We start from the raw sequence: 13,777 nt of genomic DNA, 5'->3' as shown, positions 1-13,777 counted from the left end.
CAACACAAAGCAACAGAGAATCTACAAGATAGGTGAAGAAGAGAGTGCAGGCAGGGTGGAGTGGGTGTGACAGAAGAATAGCAGCAATAGCGAAAGGGATTGTTTACAAGATGGTAATGAGAGCTGCTATGATGTATGATTTGGAGACAGTACCACTAACAAAAAGACAGGAGGTGGCAGGAGTTGAAGATGCTAAGGTTTTCCCTTGGTGTGATCGGGAGGGACAAAATTAGAAATGAGTATGTCAGACTGACAGGTTGAGCTGCTTGGAGACAAAGTTAAAGAGGCAAGGCTGAGATGCCTTGAACATGCGCAGAGCAGGAAGAGTGAATAAACTGGTTATAAGAGATGTTGAAGGTGGAGCTGCCAGGCAGCAGGAGAAAGAAAAGAGGATGACTAGAGGGAAGGTTCATGGATGTAGTGAAGGATGCAGTCTGATGTGACAGAGGAGAATGCTAGGGATAGGGTGGAGGTAGCTGATCCACTGTGGCGACCCCTAAAGGAAGCAGACAAAAAATGAAGAAGAAATTTGAAACCCAGTAGAAGCTGAAAGTATAATCTTGCTTCTTGTTCTGTTCACACACTAGGGAGTACATCCCAGTGTTTACATTCCCAATTGCAATTATTTCTAAGCTGTAAAATCACTTTTTATACCCCGAATCCTAATTTAACTCCTAATTCAGACCAGATGCTCATTGTGTGAATTTACAGGTGTAGCATACCCATTAACTCGTTTAGGAAACTTATTACAAATATAAAGAACATTGATCTACAGACTAAGCAGAAAGATTGGATTGGAAAGGATGTGCAGCCTAATAGAGATGGAAATGTACTAACAAATGGAGAGCATGTCTTGAGAAGATGGTACTCTGAGGAGCTTATGAATGAAGAAATCGAGGGAGAAAGAGAGAGAAGCCTGGACAAAGGATCGGGAATTATAGAGAATTAGAAAGAAGGGCAGATATGAAGAGGACGAAGAGTAGAAAGGCACTTGGTCCAGGTGACATACCTGTGGAGGTATTGAGATGTCTTGAAGAGAGAGCAGACATCTTTGACCAGATCACTTAACGCAATCTTGGAGAGTGAGGAGATGCCTTACTCCCCAAGACACTTCTTCCCCAGGAATGGAGAGGAAGCGTCCGATGCTGGAGATGTGCAGAGCTGTAGTATTTACTGTGGGATGAAGATGATGAGACGATGTTGGAAAGAGCTGTTGAAGGTAGGTTAAGAAAAAAAGGGTATTCAGACAGCAATGGATAGTTGCTTTTTAATGCACCCTGGGTTTTTAAAGCTCTAGGGAAAAACATACTGTATTTGTATAGGTGCTAATTTGAGGTTTCTGGTAAATATCTTTAATTCTAACCAGTGTAAATATGTAGCGAGCTAACATTAAAACACATGAAAAAAAGCTATCTTGCTGAGATGAACTTACCCAAGTTAAAGAGAGAAAACGTGGTTGTGGCTCTTTCAAACTGCTTAATCAGTAATTAATTTACCCCAAGGGGTACATATATGGATATAATCATTAACCTGATAGTAAAAAAAACACAAAGTGCTGTAAATCCCAACCACCAAAAATAGGAATGCGTGCAGGTCGGCGATTAAAAACAAAAAAAACTAGCAATTAATGTTCTCCCCAAATCCTATACAAGCTTTACCCTTTATGATATTAAGAAGCAAACAAGCTTATATCTTGAACATTTATGAATCTGTGCAACAGGTTTCACTTAAAATGGATGTTTCATACAGAGCTGTCACTTTAAATTAAGTAAATTTACACAGAACCTCCCCCATTATGCCAAAATAAGATCACATCAGACCTCTCCTGGGATTCTAAATTGGAATTACATATGAAGACTTATAACTCAAGCTATTTGAGTGCAACCTCTTATGTTTAAATCTTATTCTAATGCTGAAAAACAACAACTGACATTGCAAATACACAAATCTAACAATATTTTATTTATTGGTAGAAATCATATGAGTATATGGTACAGTATAAAAGTATTTAGAAAAATGTTAATGACCACTAACAACTAAACACAGTAACTAACAGGTACAGACATCAAATGAGACGTGTGTGCGTGTGATCAGGAGGGAACCCAGATGTTGCCATGTGTGTCGGGAGCCTGGCTGTAAGGAATGTTCCAGATCCAGGGCTGATCTGAGAGCAAAGAAGGAAAAGAGTGAAGTAAAATTCAAAGTGTTGATACTTTGATTTACCAGATAAAAAAGAACATTATGCAGGACATAGAGCCAGGACTGGTGGGTGCTAGATCCACACTGATAGTGTTTTCAGAAACTATTAATGTGGATGAAAACATGCAAAAACCTCTAGGACTAAAAAAAAATAAGTCAACGTTGAAGTATTGAAAACTACAGTTCCTGGAGTCTAGTTCCAAAGCCAGAAAACACCCAGTACCTTTAGTAGTGTAGGATGTAGGGGGGAGATCGAACGGCACTGGGAAACCCGAGAAGGACGCAGAGACCGGAAATGGATTTTTGTCAACAGAGAATGTCTTCATGCCCTGTAGGGAGACATCCATCATGTTACTACACATCAGGTCTTTTATAATAATGATAAACGCAATAGAAATTTTTTTTTTTTCACAATTAAATCGTATGTTGCTCTTACAAAGGCGGACGGCAGATAGAGGACTCCCAGCTCATACGAACGCACCATCATCTGAGTGTTGTTCTTCTCTAGCGCACCCCATGCTGCCTTGGAGAGATTCGCACTGAAACCCACCAAAGATGCAAAGTGAAACCTTTTATTACAGCTCAGGTGACCAGGAAATGATCAGACTAATGGCAAACACAATCATACAACACAAGAATATGCTATCACTGATTATAGAAAACTAATTTTATCAACCACATAGTTGTATTACTAATTATATAAACACAGGAAAAGATAACTATAAACGCATACAACTCTTAATTCTGCAACCCACAAGAAAAGCGCATTTCTAGTCTTGCATGAAAATGTAATTCTGCCTGTTTTAGCAGTAAATGCTATATGAGAAATAAAAGAACAGATGCAAAGACACACACTAACACAAACCTTGTGACAAGGAACCAGGCAAGCTGAGAGTAATCTTGAGATGCCCTCATGTATGTCTTAATATGTGGCATGGCGTGACTCCTCCCCGTTGCTTCTGCCTTCCAGCAGCTAAAAACAGCCACACACAAGAATCCACGGATCACTTAAAAGATGTGTGCAAACTGTACCAAACTTTTTTGGGTACAGGAACTGGTTTTATTTTGTTGTATTTATCCGCGACATCTTAAAAGCCGGTCCATGAAAATATTGTTGGACATAAACTGGTTTGTGGCGCAAAAAAGGGTTGGGGACCGCTGTTCTAAAACCTACAGAGAACGCCAAGAAGCAAAAGTCAAGGCCTAGTTACGGCCCACCTCATGCACCTGGATGTCAAATATAACCCAGAAGATAACAGAGCAAACCATATGTGGCCATCACTTCAATGTTTTTCCTGTTTATGGGAATGTTATGTTATGGCTAATCTAAATACATTTTCTCACATCTCAATAATTGCCTCAATAGGCAAATCCCAGTGTTTCTGCTAGACCTGAAAAACCATTATAACTCTGGTCATTTAGCTGTGTTAGCTGATCACTGCTCTTAAAGTACAGCTGCTCAGCAGCAGCTCTGAAACTTCCAGACTTCAGGCTTTCCACCTCATTAAAATCTCAACTAAAAAACTTTTCCTCTACCAAATTTCAGACTAGCCCCAACTTCAAGATTATGATTTGTGTGCAGTATTGACCACGTGTTCAGATTAAATATTGGGTTTAAATGTTTCTCATTTGTTTAAAGCAGTAATGTTACATTATTAAAACTGTTTTTAAGCACCTCAGTCAGTTCATCTGTTTTAATTTCTCCCCGATGTTCTTCAACACTTTAGTTGCCATCTGTTGTGTTTGTGCTACAGTAATAAATTGTGGTCCCATATGCACACTGAAATTAGATACAAGCTAATAATCTTAGATAATTCATTAGTCCAACCCAACTGTTTATTTAAACTGGTTTGTGCAGTGAGTTATTTGGAATCAGTTGCACTATTTGCTTTCCTTCTGGTGCTCCTGAACGTCTCTGATTCTTCTGAGCTGTGTTTGTTTTTTTGCTTTTATTTACTTATTTATTCTGATTTGTGATCAACCTGAAGGATTCTGTGTTAAAAACAGATGTGACAATAAACAAAAAAAAAGGGCTGGAGACTGCAATCATACTTGCACACTAGAAGTGACTGATTACTGCTACGCCCTAACAGCAGGACTGAATTTTGCTTTGATAAAACTTACTGAAAGTAAGAATGGAGCCAAAGTTGTTTCTGAGCTGTCTGGATACTGTAGGGAAGAGAGCCTCCAGCTGGAGGACAAAAATGTTTAGATTACAAGTAAATTCACAATAATAAAAACAGAAATATATAAAAAAAAAAAAAACCCAAATTGAAAATACTAAAAGTATTCTGAAAAAGTTTTGTTATTTAAATGAAATATACTGTATTTCAAATATGAGTAAAGAGAATATTTACCTGGATATCCCTCTAAACTCGTCCTCACATCTTCTACTGATGGATAAAGCTGCAAAAGAAGATCCCATTAAAAACTTGTTTTAGAAATATAGAACTTTGTAACTTTTAATAAACTGTGGTCAAACATAGCAATTGCGTAGTAATTATTAATGCTAAAGAACACAAAAGTCATAAAATGAGCTAAGTGGCTCAATAATGCAAGCTGGAGAAATATCTTCTCAAAGTTTTCTAACAAAAGGAATGACTGGAAGTAAGAGTGGAACAGCAAAACCCTGAATATATACGAAGTGGGCAACTGCTTGATTGATTATTTAGTGCTAAAGTTTTCAAATATATAAGAAAAAAAAAGTCTGAAAACCTGAGTGAAAAAGTTTCCTGTCTTAATAAACTCAGTGACTACACCAGCAGACAGTTCTTTTAAATCTGATCATGCAGCAAACAGCATTATCTTTGCTGTAGTTGGACAGACCAAGTGCACAGGAGGGTCTGGGCGAAGAGAGTATTTTCCTAGTGTGGTCAGGGTGCGCTGAAATTCCCCCGCCAACCACTTAGATTTATCCAATCCCATAGAGCCGATGCTGGAAAACTGGCCAATCACTGGCCACCTTTCCTCGCCAGGAATAGGATTTGTATGCTCGTACAACAGCTTAAAAACAAACAAAAAAACAGAAGAAGGGAAAATCCAGTCATATGTTTTGCATATTTTAGCCATTTTCCTTCTAAGCATTTGCATTTTGCAGAAAATTATCTATTCTATAAACATTATAACCCAACTTTTTAAAAGCAACACCTCAGTGGTGATATAGTCGCACAGTAAAGTTGAAGGGAAATCTTTACCTTCCTCAGCCTCAGGTGGCCCCAGCGCTCCATATCTGAACCTACATATCTTCCTGGGGTTGAGCCAACTAAATATACCCTGATAACAGAAGACAAAGGTAGAACAAACTGTAATCCGGGCGTTATTGCACTGATTATATTGTTCTGTCTCTTTGCATCTCAAAAAATAAGATAAGAGGATATAAGATAATATCGGATACATCGTCAGAGCTCGGAAGCTTCTTCGTTACAGAAACCAAAACTTAAACTAATGAAAAAATGAATAAAAATAAATAAAATGAAAAAAAATATCCAGTGACTGGCAGTTTAAAAAAAAAGAAGAAGAAGAAAAAAAAAAAGCCTTGTTGGTGCTAGAGGTCCGAGCAGAAAGACCCCAGACTGCTTTGAGTTGGTAAAAAGGCATCAGTAACTCAAATAGCCACTTGTTACAACCATGAAATACAGAAGAGCATCTTGTGTATACCTGGTCTCTGACAGGTCATGCTCTTTGATTCTCTGGATCCACTCTTCAAGTTCTGGAGCGTGGTACGATGCCAGATACTCCAGCAGGTCCCTCTTAAAGAAGGTGGGCGACTCACCAGCGCTTGCACTGCTTTCCTTTGGTAACCGAGGGAACAGAGGGCTCATCCACATCCTAGGTTGGGAAAAACTGATTTGAGGACATTTTCACAACCAAGCGAAACATTTAATCACAATATGATTATTATTTATAAGTCTCTATACTTTTAAATTGGCTCATAAGAAGTAGGGCTAGTAGTCCAACTTGCAGACTCCAAACCCTTCTTGAACTTCTCTGGTGATAAACCACATTGCTACCAAGCTGCATCAAATTTGGCTTGGTAGTCTTCCCATGTCCTTGATAACAGACAAATAAACCACAACGACAACAATAAATAAAGAATAGACGTACCCTTGTGTTTTCTGGTACCAGTCAGCTCTGATGAGATTAGAGGTCAAAATGATGACTCTGAAGCCTTCCTCATACCACAGCAACATCATTTTCCTGATGACACACAGCAATACAATACAACAAAGAGCAAGCTAAAAGGCCTGTAATATCTGCAATGTGGATCATATAAACATAAATAGTTTCAATGGACTGTTTGCAGTCTTGTGAAAAATCACGCCCTGATTAAGTAGCTTGTAAAACCACTTTCAGCAGCAATGACTTAAAGTATTTTTTTTCTGTATGACTTTATCGGTCTTTCACATCATCATATCTCACACCATCTTTACTATAGTGTTTATCGAAGAGCTTTTAATACCACATACAATAGAATTTAATACAATTTCTGAAAACAGCCAAAATGACAACAATGATGCAAAGCCTGATATGGTTACATAACAGTCGTGCTAGTTTGTAGTCAATAAATTTAGATTGACTTTTTATGCTCATTTACATCTGTATTTTTATGCTTTTTTTTAAAATTTTATTCTTCTAGCGTAGCTTGGCATGACCAGGGTAGCTTTGCATGACCAGGGTAGCTTTGCATGACTCACATTCTTTGTGTGTATGAAACAAACGGTTTTAGCTCGTTCCTCTTTAAAACAACTTTCTTCTTATTGATTTTTCCTCACAAACAAAAGCACAGCAGGTGTGTGGGGCTCCTGTGCTTACAACCTGGCTCTGTATAATGTCATAGACAAAAAACAGTTTGAAATGGAGTGTAGATATGTGAACCAAAGCCTAAGGCTTTAGATTGCTCTCAGCACCCCTTTTAGACATCAACAATGCTTACGTATGGTGAGTTCCAAAAGCAATGTCCAGCTTGGCCTGCAAAAATTAAAAAATGATTACAAATAAAAACATTAGCTCAACCTAAACGGCAATCCAAAGTGGAAATAATATCAACCATTTCCCTTTGATAAACAGCTGTTTCCTGTGTGGGCCAGCCTGTACCTGGCAGAAGCGCACATGTGGAAAGGGCTGAGCCTGCTGGATGAGTCGAGCTTTGGCCTCCCTCTTATCACCATGTACGATCAGAACTGGGCGATCCCTGAAAACATAAACACAGAGTTTAGCTTTCCCTGCACCACTACCTTCCTCCACCACAGTGTACTTTTAACTGCTCAATGGTCTGACTCATTTCTCTCATTTTACTGGGATTTTTAATTTAATAACGTTGTTTTTATATGGACATCATCAGACCTGAGATCTGGGAGTTATAGTACAGTGACAGGAAAGAAGAAGCAGAACTTACCTAAACTCTGATGGGTACTGCTTCACCATCCAGGCAATATCAAAGCAATAGTTAAACTATAAAGAAAGAGAGTGGAGTTTATAGCCATACTTTTACTTCTTTGCAATGTCCCAAGTTTTTCACCTGACACATGAAAAGTAAAGTCATCAAATTCATCCTTAGGGATCTGTCGCATGTTTCATTGTAACCCACCCAACAGCTGCTGTTTACCACATATTTCATCTCCATGATTTGGGGCGACCGTGGCCCAAATCATGGAGACCGTGGCTCAGGGGGTTGGGAAGCGTATCTGTAATCGGAAGGTCGCCGGTTTGATGCCCGGGTTCTCTGTCCTGGTTGTTGTGTCCTTGGGCAAGACACTTTACCCTACTGCCTACTGGTGTTGGCCAGAGGGGCCGATGGCGCGATATGGCAGCCTCGCTTCTGTCAGTCTGCCCCAGGGCAGCTGTGGCTACAACCGTAGCTTGCCTCCACCAGTGTGTGAATGAATAGTGGAATTGTAAAGCGCTTTGGGTGCCTTGAAAAGCGCTGTATAAATCCAATCCATTATTATTATGATGAATTACCGCATACACAGTATGGAGACCAGGGCTGTGGTTAGCTAATCGGGTTTGTTTAGGAAGGATCTTAACTGAGTTACACGAGGCATAACATCTGAAGGCATTAAGAGCCAGTTGCATTTTCTAAGAGCTTAAGAAATGTGTGTCAACACCTCCTTTATCAGCTCCTTAGGCAAAGAACACACTGGACCATCGCTTATGAAAGGATAGAGGATAGAGGATAATAAGGTCATTTCACAATTTACCATCAGTCACCAGCATGACTGATAAGTTATGTTGGTGACCTAGATAGAAATTAATAGTGTGTTTTCAGTTTTGTTCATAAACTGCTGATATGTTTTAAGCCTTTAACGGCAGCCTGTTAAACCCACAGGTGACCTATGAACATTAAGCTGCTGTAATAAAATCTGCTTCTCAAGAAGTCAAGAGCGTAGATTTTTATATATAATAATAAGATATATTTTCTATTATATTTAAAGTGCATTAGTTCTGCCCTCAGCTAATGCAGTGCAGTATTTTGACTTCAGACTTCAGTCACAGGAAGCTTTAATAAAAACAGGAGATACACTGGAACCATTCCACTGGGATGTGAAAACATGAGTGGACAGGATGAGCAAATAATCTCAACGTGGCAAACATTTCATTTCACTTTATAGCCTGTTCCTTCCACAACACCTACTGTCATATTATTAAGCAGGTTTTTGTAACCGCAGTTGGATTCTCTGATCACCACAGTTGTTTTTCCACCCAACTCCTTATGAATTCTCCTCCACACATCTTCCCTGGACTTCATTTTCCACTGAGGTCAAGGAAAAGTGATTTGGAAAATACACAGGGGTAAAATCTTTCAGAAGCCCAGTAATCTCTGTTTCGGTCTGAACACAGTGGATGAGAGAAATGATTTCCAACCTTTCACTAGAAAGAATAACATATGTACAGAAAGGTAAACATTTTTAAAAAATGTTTTTGGGGCTTTTTTGAAGTTTTGTAGGAGATGTGAATTTAACAGGAAGTCAAGCAAACATGCATTTTTTTGATTTGCTGCCCTTTTTTCTGAGTGGACTTTTTCTTTTGAGAAAGTGGATTGCCATGTGTGAACTATCAGGGATAGATGGTTGTTGCTTTTTGATTGTTTGTTTTATCACTGTTGTTTAAAATAAAAACATCTGTGGAAAGAAAAAGGCGGCATAATTATTTTTACTCACCTGAACCGATTCTTTCAAGGTGCCAAACAATGGGGAAAGAATGTCTAAATAAAAGGGAAAAAAGTTTGGATTATAAGTTAAAGCCAAACCATTAAGCCTGAGGAGGTTGCAGCAGAGACATGTCCAAGGGGAAATCACAAAAACAGGGGAAGTGAAACTAAAACCAAGATTTCAAGAGCTGAGCCGCAAATGGCAAATATAACTGCCAGTTTCCCTTTTTTGTTGTTTTTCTTTGCTCGTAGCATTGTTTGTTGTGCCTTTGACAAAGAATTTGTCACTTAGCAGATGGCTGCTCTCTTAGGTCTGCCAGATGTTGCTTCCTTTTAAAAAGGGAAGATGTTTTATCTCCCTGATGATAGGATAACTAGACTTCTCGCTACATTACTCTAAGGTCTTCACTACAAAGGATAAAGCGCTTTAAAATGGTCATTTTTGTGAATTGGTACAATAGTTGTACAAGACAATGGTTTTTAATTTTTCCTATTTCCATTTGATATGTATATGAAAAAAATACCATCTCACCATGGTAAAGAAAGGTTCAAAAAGTTATTGCATCCACTCCTAAACTTTTTCAAATAAATCCATAACTGTCTGAGTAAACCTGCTAACAAACAGAGAGGAAAAACAAACCAATCACATAAGCTCTTTGGTGAAGGTAATAAAATGAAATAAAAAAAACTTTCCCTGCTAGTTTGAAAGCTCTAACCGGTAACCTGTCTCTTCACCAGTGTCTGAAGCTTTGTTCTTTCTAAACTCACCCCGGATATGCAGAGCGCCATTGTTGTACTTCTTTTCCAGTCCTGTGACTTTGTTGAGGTAAAACCTGTAGGTGTCATTTAGTGGAGGAAGACAGGACTCAAAGAAGTCATCGGGCTCATCGATGTAGTAAAGTCGGCCGTGAGGACTTGGAGGACGCTCGCTCTCCACCTTTGGCTTCTTTGTTTTGGGGTTTGGAGGCTCCTTCTTTGGCAAGTCATTGAGACTCTTTCCCTTCACCTCTCCATCATCTTCATCACTATCAGAGAGAGCCCAGCCCGTGCTATCTGACGCCACTTTCTTGCGTTTTCCAGCCAGTGAAGGGCTGGTTTCATACTTCACTGGGTTTAACTGGCTCTTAGCGGCTGACTGCCTGGCTTCTGAGCCAACAGCGAGAGAGGACACCGGTGGTTTGGCTGGCTCTGGTTTCACCTCCACGGGTGGTGATGGAGTAGCAGATCGGTAGGAACTGTGACTGGACTCAGCGGGTTGACGGGAACCAGATGTTGCGGTCCCTGAAGGAGGAAGAGCCTCATCGTCATCATCATCACTGCTGGAGATGGTCCACTTGCCGTGCTGACTGTCCTGAGACATGCCTGAATCATAAAAACAGAGAAGCCAAGTCTATGTCACACACAGAGACACAAATAGCTGAAACGTCCACTTTGAGCTTCCATTATAAACATATAATCTATGAAATTGGCAGTAATTATACAATTTCAAGTGAAGCTTAAAGAAATTTAGAAATCTAGTGGGAATCATTACTGACAATGACAATGGTTTGCAACTGAGCAAAAGTCTTTATTTTGCCTGATCTACACTACTGGGCAAAATTCTCGAGCCAGCCCTCATTTCTTTATATTTTGCTTCCAATGGAGCCAAACTCCCTTGTAATTTTTTTACAAATTGAGTAATACTTCTCCAGACTCTCTAAAGGTGTTTTAAAGTTTTTCTTTTTCACTCTTCTTCATCCAGTTTTTGTACCTGACCATGTTTAGAGGAATGATTAAGCCACTGATCCATGAGTCACTTAATCACATAAGAGCACATAATTTAAGGAATCACAAACAACTTAGCAGTAGAACAAATATTAAACTGTATCTTTCAGCACTTTGTTACTGACACCTATTCACAAAAACACAGAATTTACTCCCATTTCTTTAGTTTAATCTATAGAAAATGCCAACGATAGCAGCTTGACTGGCATGAAATAGTATTATTTCATGAACAAGAACTATTCCAAAGAACTATTACCCAAAAACCTGGGATATATCAGCATAGTGTGCAGAGTGTTCTTTAAGAAAAATGAGGAAACTGGACAAGGGGAGGATAAAAGAAGAAGTAGCAGGTCTATAATTCTATTTGCAGTAGACGAACAGTATCTAAAAATAAATCCCTTAAAAAAAAACCCAGGAAAAACAGAAAAAGGCCAGACACAGGCCCCGAGAAATGTATCTGGACCCTCGGGATATCCATCTATTCACTGTGTTCACTCAAGCCTTATCATAAATGGTCTTAGCCTAAGGGTGGCTGTCACGAAGCCATTCTTGAGGAAGGCAAATGGGAAGAAAAAAAAAATCTGTGGCAACAGGTCTGTGTAGAGAAGAAGTCAGTGAGTATCTACAGCCATCTGTAAAACACAGTGGAGGCTCTGCAGTGGTTTGAGGCAGCATTTTAGTAGTGTCGGGTATCTTGTCAACACGGATGGAATTATGAACGGAGAAAAATACAAAAATACAAATCCAGCATGCAATACCATCTGGAAATCATCTGATTGACATCAGCTTCTTTTTGTTCCGCATGACAATGATCCTAAACACACTGTCAGTACACTACAGTAAAAGTATACCTGGATATGAAAACACACAATAAAGGACATTAGTTGGCCTTCCTAGAGCCTGGACCTCAACATTATTGAAGCAGTGTGGGATCAATTTGAGAGAAAATAGAACAAAATGCAGCCAGCATCAAAAGAAGAGCTTTGAGTGTTTGTTTCTGAAGAAAAGACAAGAACGCTTGCCGAAAGAGTTCAGGGTGTGCTGAAGAATTAAGATAGAAGAATAAAAAATATTGACTTTCACGCTCAATAGATTTTACAAACTCCACCGTTGCCTTATACGCTGCATTTACATCCAGGTGTTTCAATTAATCGCTCTACCTATTTCCCATTTCACTAGCAAAATATATAAATAATATTAATAATAATGAAGATTTAAAAAACGAGGGGTGGGTCCAAAATTGATATACAGTACTGTAAATAAAGATAAATTAAAAAAAAAAACAAAAAAACAAACAAACATAAATAACAGTACAGAGAGTGCATTTCCTGTGATCACACTGTTGTATTAAAAACAGGTAAAAGCAGGCCTCATGCAGTCGTGCAAAACACCACGATCAGACTAAGTATTTGGCTGGCATAAGAATGAATAAGTGCATAAATTCACACAGCAGAGAAAGCAAGACGGCATTTATGAATCAACAGTGCAGAGGTGTGCAGACTGTGGCTGAAAGCGGCACTGCTGTACTGAACAAATGCACTCTTTGTTTTACCGGATCAGATGCGCAGTGGCGCGGGTTGTTTCTGCTGGAAGAACAGATTCTTATCAATCCACCGCTACCAAACTTTACACAAAACATCCATAAAGAGAAACCACGGTGCAGGAGAATCACAAGCAGTGCGAGTCCGTGTGGAAACTTGCGCTCTGTCATTTAGTTCCGCTATAACTACACCGGATCCAGATGCAAAAGAGTTACAGGTAATGCATGTTGTAGGCACCAAAGATTGTATGAGGTTCATTAATTTTTCTTAGTTAACAATAAAAACCTGTCTGAATACGTTTCTCACCTGTGACTGTGTATAGATGGTTCTGTTTTGTTTGAGGTGGCAAAATTACTGTTACTGCTATCCAGAAATCCAAAAGTCACTTATGCCTATTATATGCCTATTAAGTGCAGATAAAACATAACAGAAATACACTAATATTTCAGTGAGATATAAAGTTAAAGCTAAATGATCAAGGATTAGCCAGTTAATGCAATCTTGAAGCACTGTTTAAGTATTGTAATTATTCTTTGACAACATCGTTAGTCGGCATGTTAGAAAAGACAGACCCTACACAGGCCTAGAGCTGAAAGATGAAAAAGAAAAACATTGTATTGAACAGAAACTATTATACATATTAACATCAATATAACATTAAAATAATTTTATGGGTCATATTTCCTGCAAAAATACCAATTTGCTTCATCTTCTTGACCTCATAGTTATTAATGAAAGCCAAGAGAATCGCAAAAGGGTTGATAAGATACAAACTGTAAAGGTGCGACTTTTGACTCTTGGTAAATCTTCATAGTCTTTTTAAGTTTTACAACTCAAACAACTAATTTAATTAACTCATCATGACAGGGCCTGCAATATAACAGACATCAAATCAGGAATCAAATTAATCAATATTAAAGGAATTAAATTAATCATCCAAGTAGTAGACAACTCATTCTATCTCCTGAACCACCCCAAACTGTGTTGTTTGATGGGTTCTTCATGGAAAATGAAAAACCCAAAATGAAGAAACACAGAAACTTATGTTGAAATAATGAGTCACGTGATTTTTCTTTTGCTAAACATTGAAAACCGGTCCCATAGATCTTAACTAATCTAAGTT

At 38.7% G+C, this 13,777-nt stretch overlaps 1 protein-coding gene across 1 annotated transcript; it reads right to left on the bottom strand.

Annotated features, from left to right (window-relative positions):
* Positions 1-1,763: 1,763 nt before the first annotated feature.
* On the bottom strand, positions 1,764-10,715 carry tdp1 (tyrosyl-DNA phosphodiesterase 1). The gene is made up of 15 exons (XM_087845073.1): positions 10,118-10,715; positions 9,360-9,403; positions 7,595-7,650; positions 7,294-7,390; positions 7,133-7,167; positions 6,304-6,396; positions 5,857-6,027; positions 5,394-5,472; positions 5,026-5,202; positions 4,557-4,605; positions 4,324-4,390; positions 3,065-3,172; positions 2,636-2,738; positions 2,423-2,528; positions 1,764-2,164 (listed from the first exon to the last, which is right to left on the bottom strand). Exons 1-15 carry the CDS (start codon positions 10,707-10,709, stop codon positions 2,091-2,093), a joined length of 1,851 nt encoding a protein of 616 aa, XP_087701199.1. The 5' UTR covers positions 10,710-10,715; the 3' UTR covers positions 1,764-2,090.
* Between the last annotated feature and the right edge of the window lie 3,062 nt (positions 10,716-13,777).

This window comes from Neolamprologus brichardi, chromosome 1 (genome assembly GCF_056152115.1).
Source record: "Neolamprologus brichardi isolate AB-2024 chromosome 1, ASM5615211v1, whole genome shotgun sequence".
NCBI classification, from domain to species: domain Eukaryota; kingdom Metazoa; phylum Chordata; class Actinopteri; order Cichliformes; family Cichlidae; genus Neolamprologus; species Neolamprologus brichardi.
The sequence above is the reverse complement of the archived record's forward strand: the minus strand, read 5'-3'. Positions and strand labels throughout refer to the sequence as shown.